The following is a 22,211-nucleotide window of genomic DNA, read 5'->3' on the forward strand; positions in this document are numbered from 1 at the left end:
GGCGGGTGGTTGGTGGTGTTGTGTGGTTATGTTCGTGTTGTGTCCTCGCTGTACTATTATTTTTCTGTTCTTTTCTTTTTTTGATTTGATTGGTTTGGTTGGGTTTCATTTTTTACAGTGTGTTGGTTGGTTGGTTGTTTGGCTTATAACTATGCTTTGTATATTATGCAATATATAAATGTGGATTAGGTTAACCGACGCCGCCATTACATGGATATACATTTTGCCGAAGTTAAAACTTAAGTTAAACTTAAATGTAAACACAAAAATAATCAACTTTGGCACCAACAAAATGTTCGAGAAAATGTTATTTACCAAAAATGATCAAGAAATTAAATTACAATTGAAACAGGGGGTCTCAACTTCTTTTTTTTCTTATTTGCTTCATGCATCAATTGAAAAACGCATTTGTTGTGGTTTGGTTTATAAAAAACGTTGCATTTATTTTTAGTTAATAGCTTTCTTCTCCTTCTTTATTTTATACAAAAAATATATATTCATATATACTTTCTTTTAATATTATTCGATTAGTGTTCTCAACTTTTTTGATTTAGCGCTGGAAAAAGAAATACTCATATATTTTGGTTGTGCGACAGCCAAATAAATGTTTAAACATATAAATATAAATGCAGGGAAAATATAGGATTTTGCAAGCCAAAAGGTCAAAGTTCAACCGCTGCTCTTTGGTTAATTCGATTAGTTAGTAGAGATTTTCAGTGGACAAAAGAGGGGGGAGGATAGCGTGTTCGTTACGCGTCTTTTACTCGAATTTGGAGGTAGAGAGGAGAACCCGCCCCTCAGTTCAAATTGCTGTCCCACCTCCTACAATCCTTCCCCATTAAGCAGTTCCGTGGAGGAAGTGGAGGTGCCTTTCCCGTTGCCGGTGCCGCTGGCCACCACTGCAGCTGCAGCTGCCACTTGCTGGAGTGCCTGCTGTAGAAGGGCCTGCTGCCGCAGTTGCTGGTGGTAATAGTTACTGGTGTTTGTCGATTCCTGCATGAGTTCCTCCTCATCGTCATCGTCGACTAGATAGGCATGCTGATGATCCTCATCCGCAGCGGCCACTGATCCATCGTCCAGCATGTCCACCAGATCCACTATTTCCGTCTCGGCCTTTTGATCCTCTCCTCCTCCATCGACGGCCAAGGCTGAGGCTGATGCTGCCGCAGCTGCAGCTCTTTGCTGACGCTTAAACAGCGATCGCATGGCTATCTCCGGATGCTTCTTGCGTACATGCTGGCGCAGATGATCCGCTCGCTTCGTGCGATGTCCGCATACGGAGCACACCATGCTCTTTCCCTTGCCGCACTCCTGACGCAGATGGCGGCGCAAGGTTCCGTGCCTTCGATACGTTCTATAGCACTGCGGGCACGTAAAGCTCTCCTCCTGACCCCCAATGCCTGATCCGCCACCACCTATACCATTTCCGCCGGCTAATAATCCTTGAAAGTGATCGAATTGCGGCGCATGAAAGTGATGCAACGATCCCGTTCCCGATCCCTGGTGATAGTCATCGCTGCTGCCATCCATCAGTTCCAGCTTGCTGCCATTTAGATGATTCTGCTGACTTGAGGAGGAGTCTTCTATCAGCTGCAGCAGGCCTGAAATTTGTTTTTGTTTTTCGTTTGGTATTTTCATATTTTCTCAGTTTCGAATTCAGTTTTCTATAATTTTCCTTGCGATTTTCTGGTTTTTATAAAGTTAATTTATTTTTATTTTTTTGGTAAATCATGCGATTACTTCATTATCGAATGTTAAGTTTGGTTTCGTTTAGTTGTATTTTTTTATTATTATTTTTTGTTTATTTTTCAAGGCAAAACAAGCAAGTTGTTATTTTTAGTTTTTCAAAATGCCAGATTAGTTTCGAAAGCATTATTATTTTTGTTTCGTGGTAAATTAATAAATTAATTTCTGCTTGGCATTAAACAAAAACAAATTTCAAACAGGCGTATATATGTATAATTAAAAACAATTGCACAGCAGCATGGCAAAAAAAAAAGGGAAGGAGAGCGGGCGTTAGGTTAAAGATTAATCTTAGGTGGAGAAAGACGTAGAAAGGTGGGGAGATTTTGACAGAGAAGACAGAAATACCTCGTCACAAGAAGGAAGTTTCCTTTTGTCGGTGTTTTGTTCGGGTGTGTGTGTGTGTGATTTATGAGAAATGTGAGTGTGGATCGGTTTTTGAGCAAGCAAAAATATAACATATACAGATATCATATGGCTTTATATGGTGGTTGATCATGGGACACGCGTAACACAAGTCGAAACAACATTGAAGAAAAAAGAGTTCCCAGGGTAATTCATAAATTGGCATCGTTATCTTAACGTTTTTAATGGCTCTTTTGTATTTTCTTTTCGTTTTTTTTTCGGATCAGTCTAAAACAAATATTTGGTATTGTGCTTCTTGACCTTGCAATGGCGATTCAGCGAGTCCTTGCGCTTGAATCCCGCATCGCAAACCTGGCACCGAAAGTTCTCCAGCATACCGCACTCGAACTCCAGGTGCCGTTTCAATGCGGATAACCTGGTGTATGCGTTCGGACACTGCGGACACTGGAGCTTGCCATCGTCCCGCATATCCGCATTTCTCGCCAGATTCGCCGCCGAGCTGCTCCGCACCGTTGGCGGTGGAATGCTCTTCTTGGTGGTGGTGGTGTTGGTAGTGGTGCTACTACTGTTTGCCGCCTTCCTCCTCCGCGATCGCAGCTTTCCACGTCGCAGTTGCACCACAGGTGTAACCACTGCAAGTGGTGGCGAAACTGGCGGCGATTCAACGGCCACGGGCGGCGGTATCGGTGGCGGCGGCATTTCACTGTCATAGTAAAACATTTGATTCAAACTCAATTCGAGCAGACCTGCAATTAAATGTTTGAGCAAAGAGGAGATAGAGAGACAAAAGCACACAAAGTCACGAAAACAGAGAACAGAATGGAAAAAAGCGAGCAATCGACAGACAAAGCTTTATATTTCAAACACACAAATTTCGAAATTCACAGTGTTGCCAACATCACTATCAAACCTGACTGTCTATTTAAAATATCCAACAAAATACATTTTGCAAATGAAACTGTCTAGAATAATAAACAGAAGTATACATAAGCTTGTTGTTATAGCGTAAATGTTCCTTGATTGTTTGTGTTTAGTAATAGTTTTAAAATAACTTGATGGTAACTGCACAATCTTAGTAAATGTTTTACAAATTTCAAACGCTCTAGATCAATCGCTAAAGGTTACTCTCTCAATCCCAGCTTTAAGCAATTTAGTTTCCAGTGATCAGAAAATGCAAAATACTCATTGAAGTCAAATAGCTAAACTACATCTAACAGTCAGTCTATATATCTACAAGTCATGGACACACACATCATGCCTAGTTTAAGCAATGTACTAAAAAAAATTGTCTCTAATTTATGCATAAATGTACTTTTAAAATAATAGAAACTCTGGTATTGTCTACTTGAATTGAATTAATTGGCTTTTGTGTAGTAAAAGTACATGAAATAGTTTGCTGGCAACACTGGACTCCCTCCCTTCAATCACTCAATCGAATCCACTTCTAACCTGGTCCACCACTCCACCTGGTCCAGCCTCAACTTCCACTTATTCGCAATGTGAGATACAGACGAACCACAGGTTGAAAATCGAACCCAAGTTTATTGCAGTTTTTATGTGGGCTGGTTGGTTGTGGGGTTGTGTGCTGTTGCTGTGTGTTGTGTTCTAACATGATGAGCGTAAAGTACGGGGGGTGTTTTACATCGATTACACTTTTATGCTTATATACTGAACTATTCCCGCTTTTGGACGCCCTTGTGCACATAGTAGTAGTGATCTTGCAGCTTGAAATTATAGTGGAAACGACGTTCGCACATGCGGCACACATACTTCTTCGGCTGGTTGCACTCTTTACGCATGTGGCGCCTCAAGGTGCCCAGGACCTGGTAGCGACGTCCACATGTCTGGCACACAAAAGGAGCACTACTCGCCGCATCCGACGATTTGCGTTTCGATTTCGATATGGATGCGGTGGTGGTGGTGGCCGATGCGGTTGTGGACGTGGAGGGATCACTTCCGCCGCTGCTGGCATTTCTAGAGTAAATGGAAAATCGGGAGGAAGAACAGCGTTTCATCAGCGGGCTTTTTTGGGCCACAGATTCAAACCCAAGCGCCAATTCAATCGCCAATCAACATTTACCTGCACGATAAAGAAGTGGAGGTGGTGGTCGCCATCACCGTGCGCTTACGCCTGGACATCATGTGCGTTGCAGTGGCGGTAGTGGCCATGGCTAGGGTGGCCCTTCTCCTGGCCAGACGCTTTGAGCTACCGCGCACCGCGGTGATTCTGGGCACAACCATTGTGTCTGCAACCAATGGACCAATATTTCAAATGCGGAATAGGGGACAGAAAGAGTTTGAGATGGAGACACAAAGGAATAGACTCCAAAACCAAAAACAAATGAAAGAACAAACTGTGTAAGCTAATCCTCTTCCTCTCGCTGACAAACAATAGTTTTTAGAATCTTGCTATAAATTAGTTATTTTATAAATATACTATTCTTATTAAGACAAGGTTCTCTCTCTTACGAGTTCATCGATTTGTGACAAAATCGTTTTTGAATAAAAATTACAAAGTAGCACACTTTAATTTAGCCGCACGCGACACATCCTAAACACAAATTCATCCATAGGCACAAACAATCCAACAACCTTAAAACCCATTTTCTTAGCAAGTTTTTAACTAGGACGTTAAATAGTTTCCTGGTTAATTCTACTTCAAGCCGTTTTTGCTGTAGAAAAAAGCTCTTTTCAGTCCTTACCCTAATCTGTACCCTAAACATATACAATCTAAATGCAAGTAGAACAACAAATGTGGAAAAGGAGTAAGCGCAAGAGGTGAAAAGTCCACATAAACCAACTACAACCAACTTAAGATGAAAATAAATTCGTGTACATACACTACATAGAAAGCTGGATTTATGTTCACTTCTAAGATACAAGTATTAAAATGTTTACATATTCGCAAAAACATTCACACATATAAACGAACAAAAGGCAAGGACTGCAAGTAAATTATTTGTTTTTGCGCTTGTGGTTTGCGTGATGTGATAAAAGCTTTGGACTCATTGCAAGTTACACAAAAAAAAATATTATCTGGCGACTGTGCCTGTTTTGCGTGTGTATGCAATGTGCCTGTGTAAATTGGGTCAAGGCCATGCAAACAGCTTTCAACTGGGCCAAAACCAGAAAAAGGCAGGGATATAGTCGGAAAAACCCATTTCATTTATACACTAATTTGGCAAATTCGTGAGTATCTAATATACGCAATATTTATATGTTAAATAATCGCCATTACTAAACTAGTGATTTATACTATTACAATACAAATGGTGCTAACAAAATAAGTTTCCTGCAACTCAACAATTTTGATTCAGCATTGAAGTCAAATCAAGTCTCTAATAATGACGTTCTACCAACGGATACTTTGGTTATACAACCTCGAATCATGCAAGATTATAAATTCCCGACATAATGAAGCACTTCTACCAAAAGTATCGCTAATAAAGCGGGTTTTTCAAACCACTAGCTCACACACCAATCATCAACAACTTTCTGCGTGTGAAGAAATTATCATCGAAAAATCCCAAACTTGCTTATTTATGCAACCATTGGATTTAATTGTCCCAGCAGAATCGCATCGTATCATTATTGACTTTACACGGATGCAGAACGACATTTAAAAATAGCAAGCGCGAAGAAAACGGCGAAAACAAACAAACAAAAAACGGCAAGCAAACGAGATACATTCACACAGATATGAACATTAATATTACTGCTTCAGTCGTCAGTCCTCATCGCCACCACCACCCCCCTCACTCCCCGCCCCCGATAATGTGAACAATGGTGATTAAAGAACAAAAATTCACAACCTCACACATAGAAACACATTATAATTTAGCCGACCTTGAACTTGAACGAATGCTTCGGGCATTGTTGTAGTAGCATTTGTTGTTCTTGCTGATTAACAATTAACAGAACGGGCGTAGAAAGAGAGGAGCTGAACTGCTGTTTCACGTACTTTCAAATTAAATATATCTTTTTAGATACCTCACCCCGCACAACGAGCGAAACAAAGAGTTTATAAATTAATTGGGCAAACGAGATTGTCAACGAAGAACGACTGACCAAAAGAGTGAAACATAGAGGGTAAAAACAAAAAGCTTTTAAAGCTTTAGGAATTACTTGCTTTTATTGGCCATTAACAAGCACTTAGGGAAACCCCCATGATGTTTTGCATCTCAAATATTAAAGGTGAAACGATTCTTCATTCGGATCAGTTAAAGAACGTTTTTTACCACTAATAATACATAATTATACTTCGTTTTTCACAAGCCTTGCTAGTGTAGAATAGGTCCATAATCCACATATATCTTGCACATATGGATCTTGCAACGAAAAACGATCGGTCAATGTAGAGTTTCCTACTAAGTTTCATATAGAATATTGACTCATCAGAAACATCAAAACATCAATAGATGGTTATTTTTTTTTCCTCTGAGATAATGTAATTTTTGTTTTCACTATATTGGCAAACAGGATAATTGTAGAAAGGCAACAATGCAGTGTTGTCTATATGGATATGTATGTATAGGGGGATCGGTGGAATTTCTTTCGAGAAATGTGTTTTTCTGTGTTTGGTGTTTGTTTGGCAACGCTTCAAGCAATTTTGAAAAACAAACAAACGCCAAACGCAAAATGAAATTTTAAGAAAAATATATATACAATGTAAATTTAAGGTGTACACTTAGAAATAAATCGGAAGAGTAGAAACTGGAGGTTACACTATAGCTTACCCTGGAAGTCCATCGACTCTTTATTGGAGAAAGAGAGCGGGAGCGCTTGTAGATATTTTTTTTTTTTATAAAACACATTACCTGGAATCGCTGTAAAATGATTTTGGTTTTTATGAGGTATGAATGTTGATCTGGGAAGGCGGCGGATAATTGGTAATACATGGGGGATTAATGGAAGGGTTGAGGATAGGATATTTTTGGGAGTCAAACAAAAATGAACTTAAAATAAAAAATTTACTTCATTCTTGCATTTCACTTCGCCCAACCGATACCGTTGGGCGGAGCATACTCACCTGGACACGCACCTGAGATTTCCGCGACGCAGTTGGATGCAGTTGACTACTGTTGGATCTCGTCGAGTTGCCCAAAGCTGCAAATGTACCTCACCATCCTGGATGGTTACGTGCTTTGTTTTGGCAACGACTTGAGACCTTCGGCAGCTGATCCTCCTCCTCCAAAGCGGCGATCCTTCAATTCCAGGCGTTGCCATCCGTTTGGTCATCGGGTTTCTTTTTTCACTTTTCACTCAACTTTATAAAGGGGTTTTCAATGTTTTCTTTTAACAACGACGTTCATATGTAGTTATGGGGAAAAGAATCCCCAAACATACGAAATGTAAACGCGTCGGAAAGTTTCGCGCGCGTTAGTTGTGACGGAAAAACACTTACAATCTAGCTTTAAAACTAAAAACAAATCCGTAAGGAAAATAAACAATCAATAAAAGTCCCGTCAACCAAAATAAAGCAAAATATATATGTATATATAGAGATAGTACTAAAATACAATTTAAAACTGCATGCGTATTTTCGTAATAATATATAAAGTAAAACAAAAAAAAAACATGTGTAAAAAACATTAGCACGCGCTGAGAGTTCTAAAGTAGAGGACAATCAAAATGGAATGGCACAAAGTATAGTATGACAAATGAAAGATTGAATGTGTGTTCGTTTGCGAAAGTTCGTGGGTGTGGTGGGAGATATGCTTTGAAAATGCAAACAAAGTTAAGGCGAACAAACATAATCGAGTTTTGCTAGAAATGCTGCAAGTGTGGCCAAACTTTGCAATCTTTTTGACGCGACTGTACTGAGAGAGCTTTCTTTGTGAAGGGAAAATACATGTGAACGGAGCCCTGCACACTCACACACACGCACTATACACACAATGGTACACGCTCACAAACAGCAGCTTACAGAGGGAAATAGCGAGCGAGAGAGATCAAAACGCACACAAATAGAACACTGTTGATACGTAAATTTAAACACTAACTTAAAAGATAAGGGCATTTCTTCAAGATTTCTGCCTAAATCAAAGCTGCAGTGTGGGTGGTGGTTGTGTTTGTGGGTGAGTCAGTGTGACCATGGTTTATGAATATTATTATGAAAGGTACGGTACTTTCAATTTATATTTCCTGTTTCATTACTCTGCAGCTAACGGCATAATGTCGGAAAGAGAGGAGTATAGATGGGAAAGGGAGGGTGGAAGAAAGATAGGGCGAGCAACTAAAAAATGTTGGGAATGTAGAATTATGCGATTTATATATACGGTAAGATAAAATAAGGCAAAATTAAGAGTTAATCAAACACCAATTGTAATGGAACGTATTACGAAAATTCAACAACAAATGATCATACATGGAATCATACATATATATAGATAGATAATGATAAAATGAGAATGTTAGGGGATGGTTGGTGGTTGGGTTTTGTGGTATATAGCAATTATATATGTTTGTGGTGTGTGAGTGGTAAATGTTTCTCATTTTCTTTTCAAAAGTGTGTGTGTGTGTGTTAAAAATTAATTATAATATATGTACAAAAAAAGAATACTAGTAATACGAATTATGTGTGTCATAATTAAAAAAATATTAGTTTTGTAAAAAATCATATTAAGTAAAGAAAGAGTTTTTAAGTAATACTTTCAACTTGCACAAATTATTCTTGTTTCGGGTTAATTTATCTGTGACGAATTGAGCGACGCAGGCAAAAATAAAAAATTATCAAAAACAGCTTTTCAAATTCTCTCATATAATAAAACTCAAAAAAGAGTCGGTAATTCTTGCTCTTCAATATTAAATTCTGTTTTTCATATTGTTTTTTTTTTCTCTGCGCCAAAACTCACGCTCACAAATCTTGTTATTTTGGGTTTGTATTTGTACTTTTTCTTGTTGCTTGCTTTTTTCGTCTGCTATCTTGTTGAAAATTATATTTGAACAAATTCTACGTCTTTTGCATCTTTTTTCTTCTTCAACATTTTAGAGCTTTTTTCGGAGCACGACTTTTGTAGTGTACATTAAAATGGGCAAAATATAAATTTGTATAATTTAAAATGTTTGTGTGATTAAAATGGAGTTGTGACCTTGAAAAGTTGGATTTCAATCTTTAATCTGCATTTGAATTTAAGCTTGTTGTTTGTCGTGCTCGCTGGTTCGAAAAAACATCTCGTCTAATACTTCTAGGCTAAGCTATACTTTTTGCTTTTTCATTTGTTCATAGCTCATATTATCGATTTCAGAGGCAACAAACACTCACCTTGGGGATCCCGTTGTTGTGCATCCTGTGCCATTAGTCCAAGTTCATCCTGAGATCTGTCGTGCTGCCATGTTGCATATGCTATTGGTGGAAAAAAAAACACTCATTAGTTAAAAGGAAACAGGAGAAAAGTGGTGTTGCAAACTCACTTTGACTAGATCCTTCGCCACCCTGGCTGGTGCCGGCCGTCTGGTCCAGCTCCTCCATTGTCATGTCCTCCTCGTCCAGTGTCAAATCTTCAACGTTCTCATCGTGCGCATCGTCATCGTATTCGGCTTTGGGTTCAATAACCATTTCGGAGCCCACTGATGACACGCTGTTGTCTTTGATCTTATGTTTGTGATTCGACGACGATTTGTCCACAACGCTGACCAGCTGCTTTACCACAACTCCGGCATGGACGGCGGATGCAGAGACGGAGGCGGGATTGGGTCCGCTGGCGGAATTTGGTCCGCCAACGGCACTACCCTCGTCAATGTCCTCGTCATCGCCTTGGACGCCTTGGGCGCCACCTTGGCTCTGGGCTTGTACATTCTCGGTGTTAATGGCATCGCTTGTGGTCTGCGCCTGCTGCTGATGCAGATGGGCCTGTTGTACGGCGGCCGCTGACGCAGATGCTCCGCTCGCTGGGGCGGCTGTCGAGGATGTTAGTTTAGCGCTTTCAGTCTTTTTGGTAACGTTGGTGCTGGTCAATGGCTGCTGTTGCTGGGTCGACGACGCTTGGCTGCTGGTTCCGGCTGCCGGTCCGCTGGACAACTGGGTGCTGACCAAAGCGGAGACGGCCAAACCGGCGCCTGTCTGCTGGAGGATTGACTGATTCGAGGCGGCGGCTTGTAACACGGACGAGTTTGAGTTGTCGTGGGCATCTGCAAAAATAAAAAAAAAATTAATTAAATAACTTGGTACTTGCAAAGTGGAATCGGAATTGCAAAGTGACAGCTTTAACAATAGTATTACTAAATATATTATTAGTGAAGCCATTTAAATGAATTACTTGCACCAAAGTGAAGATTTTTGATTAACACGAGTTTCGTTTGAAGAACGTTCCCGTCCTCGCATTTTTTTTTTTATATTTAGCAATATGTAAGATAATTCTAATCGCTTGACAACTCACCATTCTCCATGCTGCGACGTCGGACTTTTCGACGACGACGCGACGGACTTGAGGAGCCCTCGCGTGAACCGGACACATCGCCGGACGTGTCCATCGCTCCGCCGGTGGCCAGTCGAGCCCGCTTCGTCTGCTCCAGTGTGTAGGCACCGCTCAGCTTACCGCCGCGATGATGGCCGGTGGACTCAGGCTTGGGGGCTGCTCCGCCGCCAGTGCGATTGTCCGACAGGCCCTTGATCTGCAGCGATTCGGCGGCCTTGAGCAGGGCGGCCAGCTGATCCTGCGAGATATTGACCTCGCCGCGGTACATGTAGTCCATCATGGCGCGCAGTTCTTGGTACTTGACATCCTTGAGTATAAAGATGGGATGTTTGTCGTACTGTTCTTGTAGTAAGGTCTGCGGAAAGTGTATATTTAGCGTTAACAAAGAGTTTTGGGATGATTTTGATGTGCTAACACTTACAGCAAAGTAGGGACTGCATGCTGACAGCACCACCTTGTGGGCCTTGAGAAATTTGCCCTCGGCGGCTAGCGTGCAATCGACTAGAGTCTCGTTCTCCAGCAACGTGTCGAACACGCTGATCAGTGTGCTCTGATGGTTGTTCCACCGCAAACAAAACTGCTGATCGTCATCCATTTTGGTTTCTTGGGTGGTTGGATGGGGTTGTTGGAAATGGATCCTGGGGGGTTTGGGCCCACGACCTTGGGGCCGAACGTCGAGCGCTCTCTCTGACTTGGTTTTTTTTGTCGCCACTCGTTTTTTGATTAATATTGGATCAAACTAAGGTGTCTAAACAAACAAACAGCTTACGCCTTTGGTTCTTTTTTCAGTTTTGTTTAGTGTGTCAGCAGTTATGCTGCAAAGAGAGAAAAGACAAAATAACAAAATTAGTAACGCAAAAAAACTCGCAGTAATGCGGCCCAAGGTCAAGTTCATGTTTAATTTCAGCGCAGCAATAACAATATCTTTTATCTCTTTTGCGCGCTTGAAATTTCAGCTAGATTATTATTGTTGCTTAGCATTCGCACACACACACACATATATATACCCGCTAATAAACACCCACAGCAACATACTTGTATGCAAATTTTGCACAGCGATATGCAGTTATTTTTTTTACTTTCCGAGCGAGTTTCTGCTTCTTGTTAATTTTTCAACTTTGCTCTTTCCCTACAGTACACACGCTCTCCCAAAGAGAGAGCTAACGGATTTGTGTTACAGTTGCTGCTGCTGCTTCTGCTTCCCGACTGCGTGTGTTTTAGTGTTGGAGATCGATGGACACGATAAAAGCCGAAGAGACTTCGTGACGACCGAAAAAATGAAATGAAATAAAAAAAAAAAAGCGAAGCATGAAACATAAAGAGGGGAAGTTTCGCAGTCGGCGTCGCTGCAGCGCAAACACATATATTTGTGTCTGCGTGTTTTTTTCTTCTCGTTTCCTTTTTCTCCGTTGTGGAAAATTTCACAAGTAGACACAGACGAATATTTATGATGATTTTCTTTCTCCCCCATCACCATAGACACCAACACACTCGCACTAGCTGACTGATAATTTTTAAAGTTGAAGTGTGGAGCAATCGTTTCAGTTTTTTATGGTGTGCGCATTTAAAAATAGAACGTTTTTCATTAGAAGCTCACAAATACACACACGCACACAAGCCAACAAAGGCACCCATCATATAGATATGGGCGCTATTTCACAACCTCTCCCGCTCGCGATTATGCTGCTTCATTTCCACACACCACACACACTTACTGTTGTGTTGTAAATAATTAGCACTGCAAAGGTTGGTTTTCCTATTCTAGCTCCGCTTCGGCCGTCGGATGTTGAAGGTGTGTATGTAGAATTTAGCCAGCAAACCGCACGCGTTGCCTCGCGATCTGCCGCACAAAGCAGAGAACCAAACAAAATCCCCGAGCGCACGATACCGAATGAAACGACGCAAATGTGACGGCGACTGAGCGACCCTCGAAAACGACGCCTCGCTGCTAGCGCTCAATTTACGCTCTCTTTATCTCTCGCCGACGGCACGGGCGCCCTGCAAACGAAGTTGCTGTCAGAGCGAGAGGAAGGGAGCGAGCGAGAGTTGAGCGTCGAGCTCACTCGCTCTCTCCCGTTTGGGGGCACGTTATGAAATTGCCAAGTAGGCAAAAGGAGCGAGCGAGAGAAGGCAAGGTAGCCAGCGGCGGCGGCAGAGGGAAAAGGAGCTCAAAGGAAAAAGGAGAACTGCAGCGGTAATAATCGTGCCAAAGAGAAATAACGGGAAATACACACATACAAACACTTTCAAGAACACAGTCAGGTAGCGAAAATTGGCTGGAAAACGTTCATACTTTGATTTGTATGCGTTCATTTTTATGTATGTTTCATTTTTATGCTTCTAGTTTATTAGATGTGATTAGACATGATTAGATACACCCAAAAAGGGAATGTCACATACAAATGTTCACTTTTGGAGAAGTACATAAAATATTACTGAAAACTAACTGTTCTCCGCGGCAAAGAGCAAGTGAGATGGCTATACACAAATGTCTACGTGACTAGAGGAGGCTCCCTTTTTTCACTTCCCTTTGTGTTTTCCAGTTTCATTTTTTTTTACTTTTCGCCAGATCCAGGCAAAAAAAAAAAACTAGACAGACGTGGGGAAACGAAACAGAGAGAATCACCCCCAGGGTAAGCCAAACAAACCAGCCATTTACAGTTAGGCGGAGGGATCAGTTTTTCGAGATTCAGTTATACACACACACAAACACATGGTCCATATGGAAGGAAGGTGCAAGGCATGCGCACAAAATACACATAAAGAAAAACTATTAAGGATAATGATGATCATTTCAATTTGATTGGCCAACGTTTTCGTGTCAAAAACTTACATATGCTATTAAACAATAATCAGAATACATTAACTCGAGCTTTCATTTTGTAGGAAACTCATATGGTAAGTGAAAATATCATTTGACCTGCTTTTTTCTCTCCGCATGAATCACTGCAGTGAAGCGGTGAAAAACAAGCCTTACCCCAATGATGATGCATTCGAGGGGTTTTCCACAGACACACAAACACACACTAGTACGAAAAGAAATACATAAGACGGACACAAAGAGAAGTAGGTAAAACTGCAGGGAGGCGGCGAAAAAGGATCTCTCTCGCTCTCCCGCTCCCTCTCCCTTTTTGGAAACGAATGACGCGCGCTCTTTGCACATTGCAAGGTTTTATTTTTGCGCAGATGGTGGAGGATTATGAATTGGGATCCTGTGACCGAACAGAGCGAGAGCGAGCTATGTAGCCGCCAGTGAGTTGGCAGTGTGTGTGCGTGTGCGGAAAAGTACAGTTGGGCCCAAAGGCACCTCGCACTTCTTTGGGGTTCGGTTTTCCCACGAGAGTACCCACAAATGATGTACTAAATGGGGGGTGTGGGGTGAAGTAATGAGCAATTGGTGATTGGAGACCAAGACAAGAGAGTGAGAGGGAGTGAGAGATTGTGCTGAGGTCTACTATCAAACGATGTCCAAAACTGTGTTTTACGGAGCATTGTTAGCGAAAATCTCAACTGGGTTTTCATCTGGCAACTGCATTTGAAAATGTCTGGCAAAAATAAGTCCAAGACACTGTGTTAACTGCTGTTGCAAAGCGGTAATAGAACTTTTGATCATGGTTTCTGTTTAAAGCAATGCTTAAAATGTTGGTTCTAAAAACTCTAAAATATCAGAATTTCTGTGTTGAGATCTACTATCAAACTACGTTCAAAATATATATTTTACGAAACGTTGTTAGCGAAAAACTCAACTGGATTTTGGTTTGGCAACCGCCAGATTGTTTGGATAATATTTAAAGCATTTTCCACACTTTTTATGGGCGAGCTGCTGACAAATTATAGTTTAAATCCCCTTACATAAACATAATACTTATCTTGTGATGAGATCTACTATCAAACTACGTTCAAAATTTTCATTTTACGAAACGTTGTTAGCGAAAAACTCATCTAAATTTTAGTTTAGCAACCGCTGAATCGCAAGGAAAATGAATAGTTCATTTCACACTTTATATAAGCTAGTTGCTTTGAATGACCCAACCCAAACTATTCTTAATATTTTCTTGTGTTGAGATCTACTATCAAACTACGTTCAAAATGATCATTTTACGAAACGTTGTTAGCGAAAAACTCAACATTTGTTTTAATATTGCAACCACTGTAGTACGAAAAACTGATGTTATATTTTCCGCAATTTGATTGGGTTGCTTTTACTCTATCGGCGATCAATGTCAGATGTCAGATATCAGATGAATGTAGTTTGCAGCAGCATGGAAGCGTGAATTGTTCATTAAGCGTAGATCGGTTTATAATGTATTAAGATAGGAATTGGAATTGCTACCACATTACCATTTCCAAACCTTTTGTCCCAAACTTGTTTTAGAATTCAGCCATTTGGCTTGGGCCCAGCTAGGCCTCATTAATTCTGGGCTTCAATGCCGCCAGACTTTTCGAGTGGCAGATGGAAATGAAAATGGGATGTCGCTGGTAGGGGGAGGGGGAGCGGGATGGATAATACTTATATAAAGGATGTCGGCGGTCCCCTTTTTCTAAGCACGCGCCAGACGGCAAAAGGTGAGCGCCCCGGGAGAACCGAAGCGGACCGGTTTGGTTTACTGCTAGGAGGATGAGGGAGAGGGTCCTGTTTTTGGGGGTTGCAAACAACCCCTAAAACTAAGCCGATCCCCCCTCTCCGTACTATGTGCGCTTGTCTCTCTGTATGTGTGTGCAGTGTCTCCCTCCATTTTGTCGTCCTGCCGGCAGATGTTGGATCACAACTGTCGTCCTGCTGTCCCTTCCTTCGTTTGGGCATCAGGACAGGAAGTGCCGCCAAAGTCTGGGAGCCCTCCGTTTTCAGGAGTAATGAAAATTCTTGGCCAGCAGCAGGCAGATAGAGGGAGAGAGAGAGCTCTGAACTTGGTAAGAACCATAATGATATGGGGCTGGTTTCTGGGTAGCACAGCGGTACATGTGTATGTGCATGTGTGTATGTGCATGTGTGTGTGTGCATTGTGTGTGTGTGTGCCGCTGTGCAAAAGTCAAAAGAAAAACCGGTTGGGCAGAATGTACAAGAACTGTGCCATTTCGAAAAACGAAACGGAGGAGCGGGTGGTCGCCCCGTTCTCGGCTGGCAAGTCGAGTTTTGTTTGTTGGTTTAGAGATCCGAGATCCGATCCGATCCGATCGCTTGGCAGAAAAACCAGTTTAAGAAACTCATTTCATTTCATTTCACATCGCTGCCAGAAAAATTGCCAGCACACACACAGTGGCGGCCGCCAGAAAAACAAATTTAAAATGGAAATAACTTAAGAATAAGATGGAGGGGGAGAAAGAGAGGGAGAGAGAGCGAGGGAAAAGAGTGTGTGTGTGTGGAGGCCAAGAACAAATATAAAACTTCCCCCACAAGATTTGCATAAAGTGGAATCTTTTTCTGCTCACACGCACACGCACATACATACACATGTGTTGCGTTTGCGAGACATCAAATTTGTATATTTACGACGTAAAAATAAACTCGACGACTCGACTCTCGCACTGACTTTCAATAATTTAATTTCTGGCAGCTGAAAATGTTGCTGAATAGCAACGCAGATACACCAGCACACCAACACACACACACACCATTGAAACTCTGGCGGTTCGAAGCCCAAAAAAAAAGGCAAAACTTGGGGGAAAAACACCTCTGAAAACCCCACACGTAGCTCATTTTATTATTTGTATTTATTTTTACACCCTTTCTGCCCGTCGCCTTCGTTTTTGTTTTTGTTTTCCTCGCTCTGCACATGTTGCAGCAAACAGGCTGCAAGCGAAGATTGAGAAAAGCCAAGTCAAGTGTGAAGAAAGGGGAAAACGGAGGGAACAAATCTGAGTCAGCTTCGGATCGTGCGGGTAAACCACCCAAAATAGGATGTTGAATTAGTTATTATAATTTCCTAGAAACAAGCTAGGGTTTTCCCAGCAGAAATGCCAACGGATCGCACATGTTTGCCTTTTTTTTATCATTATATCAGACAATATAATCAAAGTGGATGATCTTAAATAATTTAATTGTATTAATATATGATCTTATGATCAAGGGTTTAGCCACTTCAGGCAAAATACTTGAAAACGACGAATTGCAACTGGGCGTTTAAATGTGTTGAAACATGGCATTTTCCATTTCCACGCTTCTTTTCCTTTCCTTTTCCGCTTCGCTCGCTCGGTTCTGAAATGTCGTTTTGCCATTAAAGCAGCGAAAAATGTATAAAAACAAGCATGAGCAAAAACGTCAACCACAAAACTTGTTTTCTCGAAAAGCTATTTAAAGTGAATGTTAAGGGCTTGTTATGCGCGAATGTATCTGTATCTGTAAATGTATCTGCTGGATTGTACATTCGTGTGGGAGCGGAGGAAGTCGGTGCTTTGGGTTTTGGTGGGGCTATCTATATCTATCATGGGCACCAATGTAGATCTGCCCCGCTGATGATGTCGTTTATTCTTTTTTTTTTCTAGATTTCTTGGGCACGCTGTATTTGTTGGTTTTGGGTTTGTTTTTTGAAGGGCATTTACAACGAGTGCCAGTTATGGGGGGAAAAAAAAAACAGATTGATTGTTCAACGGTGCCGGAAAACTAGAAAGGGATCTTTTAAAAGACAACTTAATAGCTTCAATTTATCTATTTAAACAATCGAAATTAAATCCTACTATATATTATTTATAATTTGTAAAGCGACAAACTATGTGACTTAATTTCAAGTTATAAAAGGCTTTATTAAAAATGAAACCAACTATTTGAAAAACTTCCTGTTAAAATGCCATATTAGTTTTTAACCACCCGAAACTTGTTAAATACAGTGGCCAATTCAAGTGAAAGTGAAAAAGTAAGCCGCCGAAAATAATCAACAATAAACCGCGAAATAAAACGCACAAAAGTTCAATGAACTTTTTTGCTAATGGCCACAAAGCGAATAAGTAATCAAAACTAACAAAAATAAAAGTCGGCCAAAGAGCAGGCTGCAAAACCACGGCCGCTGATTAGTTCCCTGCCTTCTTTTTATTTTGTCTATATTTTTGCTGTTTACTGTAACAGACAAGAACATTAAGAATAGTGGATGGATAATAAAAACATAAAAAGTGCGACACATATTTTATTTTTTTTGCACGTGCGTGTGTAGGTCAGAAATTCGCTGCAAGGTCACTGTGTTGTAGAACGAAAAAAAAAATTGATGACTTGAAAGAAGTGTACAAGTTTAAATTGTAAACAAAGAATTAAGGCAAGAAGCCAAAGAGAAAAATACAGTTTCTGCTTTTCTACACTTGTTGCGCAAAAGCTTTTTTTATATCTCATTTATTATTGTTATTATTCTGCACATGTGCGTAGAATGTAAACAAATGAAACTTTGCAAAAGTCGCAAGTGAAAATTGGCAACGTAGCCGCAGTTCCATAAAAAAGATTAGGCGACACGAAAATATGAAAAATGGAAATGTGTAAACGTGTCGAAAAGAAAACAACAAAAGCGGCGTAGCAGAAGTGTAGCACAAAGTGGAAACAAAAATATGTGGCGACTGCTCTCTCTCTCCCCCTTCCCAATTCCCCTCCCCCGACAACAATCAACGTGTCTTGCTGAGCCGTCTGGCTCTCCCATTTTTTCTAAGTGTGTGTGAAAAGTGCAGAGAGAAAAGTTCACGCTTGTTGTTTTTGTTTTTCGTGAACAAACATAAAAACGGACGAGGGAGTATGACAAAATGAGCGGGAGAGAAAGAAAAGGGGAGCCGAAAGAGCGAGAGAGCAGCCTAGCATTGAACAAAATATTTTATGTGTGGGGGAAAAACCAAGATGGCGGCCACCAAGACTTTGGGAATCTATCGAAAAGAAAAACGTGCTTTTTTCTAGGAGTTTAGAATAGAAAGCAATTCATTTAACTCGCTCTTGCCAATCATTGTGTTTAATAATCACGATTTTTCACAAGCTTTTCTTCTCCGCAATCAGTAATGAAAAGCTTATATAACTTTCCAACACACACAGACATTCATACATACATGCATGCACGTGTATTTGTTGAAAACATTTTCACTGCAACACTTGACCTCATTTGCATGGAAAGTGAGCCACTGGCAGTGTGTGCGTGTGTGAAAATTAATGAAAACCGCCCGTCATTTACTTCAGCGTTGCATTTTGTGGGAAAGCTATCCCTCTCCCGCTCGAACTGTGCCTGTCTCTTTTGGTGCACTGGTGAAAAGCTTTCTCCCATGAAGTGAGCAGCATAGGGAAAAATCGATAGAATCACCACTGGAAGTATCGATTCGATATGCAAAAACACACACACAATCTCAGGCAAATAATTGCCAGGTACAGTTCAAATGCAAGTTCTTATTGTATATTATTAAGCGGTAGTTTTAACATTATTAATCAATTTTATATACACACCGAAATAGAATCACAGGCAGCACGTAGTCGTCAATAAACTTTGCACATATCAAATTTTGGTGTTGCTTTTCCAAGCCATATATATATGGTAAAATATATATATAATACTAATACACACACACACACGATAACGCGACGGGGGGAAAAGCAATAAAGTTGAATTTATTTTTACTGTATGTGATGGGGCCCTGTATGCATGTGTATGTATTTTCCTTTCCCGCTGCCGTGGAGAGCAGAAAGAAAAGAGTAGGCAGCAGCAACAACGCACCACACACTGAAAATTGCGGACGCGCGAAGCCACTGAAGAAAAACTGACGACTGACGCGACTTTCCGCTGGCGCTCGAAAAAACGAAAGGTGCCCAAAAGCAGAGACCCCGAAGAGCGCCGAGAGAGTTGGAAACGAAGCCGAAGCGAAACCCGAAGAGTGCGAATGAGAGTGTGAGTTCGAAAAATGAGTTGACGTCGCCTGTTTGCCGCCCCTCTTCAACCGTGTGCTTTTTGTATGCTTGGCGCACAGAGTTGCCAATTCACGGGGAAAGATCGACAAATTGGGGTGAGGATAAAGAAAGAGGACACATCATAGAAGATAATTAACTATTAACCCTTAAATTTTACTTCAAGAAAGAAGGAAAACAAACATGTTAAGTTTCCAAGTAAAGCTGAATTACTCGATCTATTGATATTAGCTAGGTGAATGAATTTTAACTTTAAATCATTTTTGTAACTTATAATTCAATACCTTGGGGACGTCAAGTTTACAAAGCTACTGCAAAGCTTTTTATAATTTCACTGCCTAAAAAAATAAAAACCACCATGAAGTTAGTGATATTTTAAAAATAGTATGGAAACGACACTGTTTAATTTAATTAGGGAGAGTATTGAATATTAATAACGCATACAATTTGCTAGCTTAAAGTCCCTAGGTGGTAATCAGTATTTGGTACGTCAGTCGTACGTACTAATTAATAAAGTTGTTTAATAGAACCTCGCATGCTGCAAGTGACAACGAACGAGGCTGGCAACTCTGGTTGCACATACATATGTGGCGGAGTTCGAAAATATCATTCGCAGTTGGTATTGTTTTTGTTTCCCACCAAGGGGCGAGATTTTGTTGTTGCTTTAGCTTTTGTTTGCTCGATTTTGTTTTTTTTTTTCGCAGCAAAGCGAAGCCATAATGTTCGAAATGGTAAAAATTACCGTTGCCGAGCAAGCTCTCTCTCTCCCGCTCCGACACCTCTCTCCCGTTTGCGCTGCAGCTGTTTAAGGGTGTGCGAAGGCGATGCAAGATGGTCTTGGCTTGTGTGTGTGCAATGCATTTCCCACTAAAAAGCGCAAATTATATTTTGTGCACTCTCCAAACGTTTTTATGATCGGCGTTGATTTATTTTTGGCTTCCAGCATGACTTCATCGCCGCGCGTTTTCTCTGTGTACAAATTATGTGTACCTAAATATGTACCTTAATTTTTAACGGTTCCATCGGGTTTTCGGCTGGAAAATTAACATTCCTGTGCGAAATTCTACACACACGCCTAATGCTCTAACCAATACTAATTGATGCGAGGAGTGTCTCTGTGGCAAAAACATAAATTCTACAGATCTTTTTTTTCGGCGGCTACAGTGGTGTACATGAAGTGAACGTATGGAGATGATAGTCCCCGCATAACATCACGTCGCTTGACAATCGCTCACCTGAATTTCCATTGGAGTTTTCATGGCAACTCGGTCACGTTCCCTCTCTCTCTCTCTCTCTCTCTCTCTCTCACACGTCGCACAGGAGAGGGGGCAAACACGCACAAACACCTATGAATTATAATCTATTTCGTCTCTTTGCAATTGCAGTTGAACTTTAATGACAACAAATTATAGTTATGCACTCGACACAAAAACGTATTTTACATCACATTGTAGTTTTTAACGTATGCGTTTTTCCAATCGGTACTCCACTTGAATTTATGCAATCCGCGCTGCTTTTTAAGCTACTAACAAATTCATCCTGATTTTTGTATGTGGGTGGAAAAGCAACGAGAATTTAACGAGCGGAGCGACGACGATTTTATTCCTGAGAGTTGCCGTTTGTTACTGAAAAATCGCTGCAAAAAAGTTCGAATAAAAGTCGAAAAAAGAAATAGGCTTTGCGTGTGTGTGTGTGTGTGTGAGCACGAAGTTTCTGCTTTTGTTGTTCTTTCTGCTGCATTCGAAAATCCGAAGATCGTTCGTGCGCTAGAACAAGTGAGTGCGAGCGGGATGGGAGACTCCACGATACAGTTGATTGCTTTTTGCAACTGTCTGCTTGGAAAAAAGCGTTTTGCGGGAGGAAACGAGGGGAAGAAAAGAAAGAAGAAGAAGGGGTTGTGGCAAAAGGAAGTCGCGCTAAATGAAAAGGCAAAGAAAATGTTTTTTTTTTCGGTTGGCACATAAGGAAAAGAAAATATGGCATGTGGAGTTCTATGTAGGTATGTACATACAAAGCTTTGTTGATCGCAAAATAAAACGTACAGTGTATGGAAAATGTTGGAAACAGTTTTATAATATGTACGTACATACTATGTACATACATACACGATGTATGTATGTATGTATTTACCTTTACTAATCATCTATAATATGTTTAAAATCTAATGTCATATGAAGGTACATATACCTCCACATGTACATATGTATTTATGGACATTATTTCTCATTATTTAAGTTGTCGTTATAAAATCATAAATAAATTTTGATGATGTTGTTAAACATTACTTTTATATGTATGTATGTACATACATTATATACATAAGTAGCTATAAGTTAAATGCACAATGTATATGTGTATTTACATATTTACATAGTACATGCATACATATAACTATTTTACAACTGTACCTACAAAATTATAAAATGTCAAGGTCGTAAAAAATATATACATGCATATGTATGTACATATTTACACTGTATGTAGGATCTACAAATTTTACAAATTACAAATCGGGTAGAAACATTAGAAGCATATATTGTACATATGGTCAAATTTTTGTATGTACAAATAAGTAGATTTATTAGAATAAAATGTAATTAAATTTATATTAAATTAATAATTAAAATTTAAAATATGAAGATCAACTCTCGGGAAAACCTTACTTACGTATGTATGTAGATACATATTTTCAATTTGCATCCAACTAAATGTAATTATTTTTTTAAAGAAGCTCACTCGCTAACTCAAATGATCTCACCATGGATGTAGAAATTGAAATTTGTAAATACATAAGCAGCTAATTTAGGTAATCTTACTACAAATGAAATAAA

The 22,211-nt window shown here is 40.3% G+C and overlaps 1 protein-coding gene across 31 annotated transcripts in view; it reads right to left on the reverse strand.

The window, feature by feature from the left end:
• Nucleotides 1–21,048, reverse strand: part of LOC6547433 (longitudinals lacking protein, isoforms F/I/K/T) — a 61,702-nt gene extending 40,654 nt beyond the window's left edge. For 12 of the 31 annotated variants that reach the window (XM_015157079.2, XM_015157068.2, XM_015157070.2 and 9 more), the window contains exons 1-5: nucleotides 18,925–19,248; nucleotides 10,948–11,341; nucleotides 10,488–10,881; nucleotides 9,523–10,239; nucleotides 9,374–9,454 (exon numbers count right to left, since the gene is read on the reverse strand). In XM_015157079.2, coding sequence (XP_015012565.1) covers nucleotides 9,374–9,454; nucleotides 9,523–10,239; nucleotides 10,488–10,881; nucleotides 10,948–11,121 — 1,366 coding nt within the window. In that variant the 5' untranslated portion in view covers nucleotides 11,122–11,341; nucleotides 18,925–19,248. The other 19 variants (XM_026981008.1, XM_015157076.2, XM_026981011.1 and 16 more) reach the window with 13 other exon arrangements.
• Between the last annotated feature and the right edge of the window lie 1,163 nt (nucleotides 21,049–22,211).

This window comes from Drosophila erecta, unplaced genomic scaffold, assembly GCF_003286155.1.
Source record: "Drosophila erecta strain 14021-0224.00,06,07 unplaced genomic scaffold, DereRS2 tig00000092-arrow-pilon, whole genome shotgun sequence".
Taxonomy (NCBI): domain Eukaryota; kingdom Metazoa; phylum Arthropoda; class Insecta; order Diptera; family Drosophilidae; genus Drosophila; species Drosophila erecta.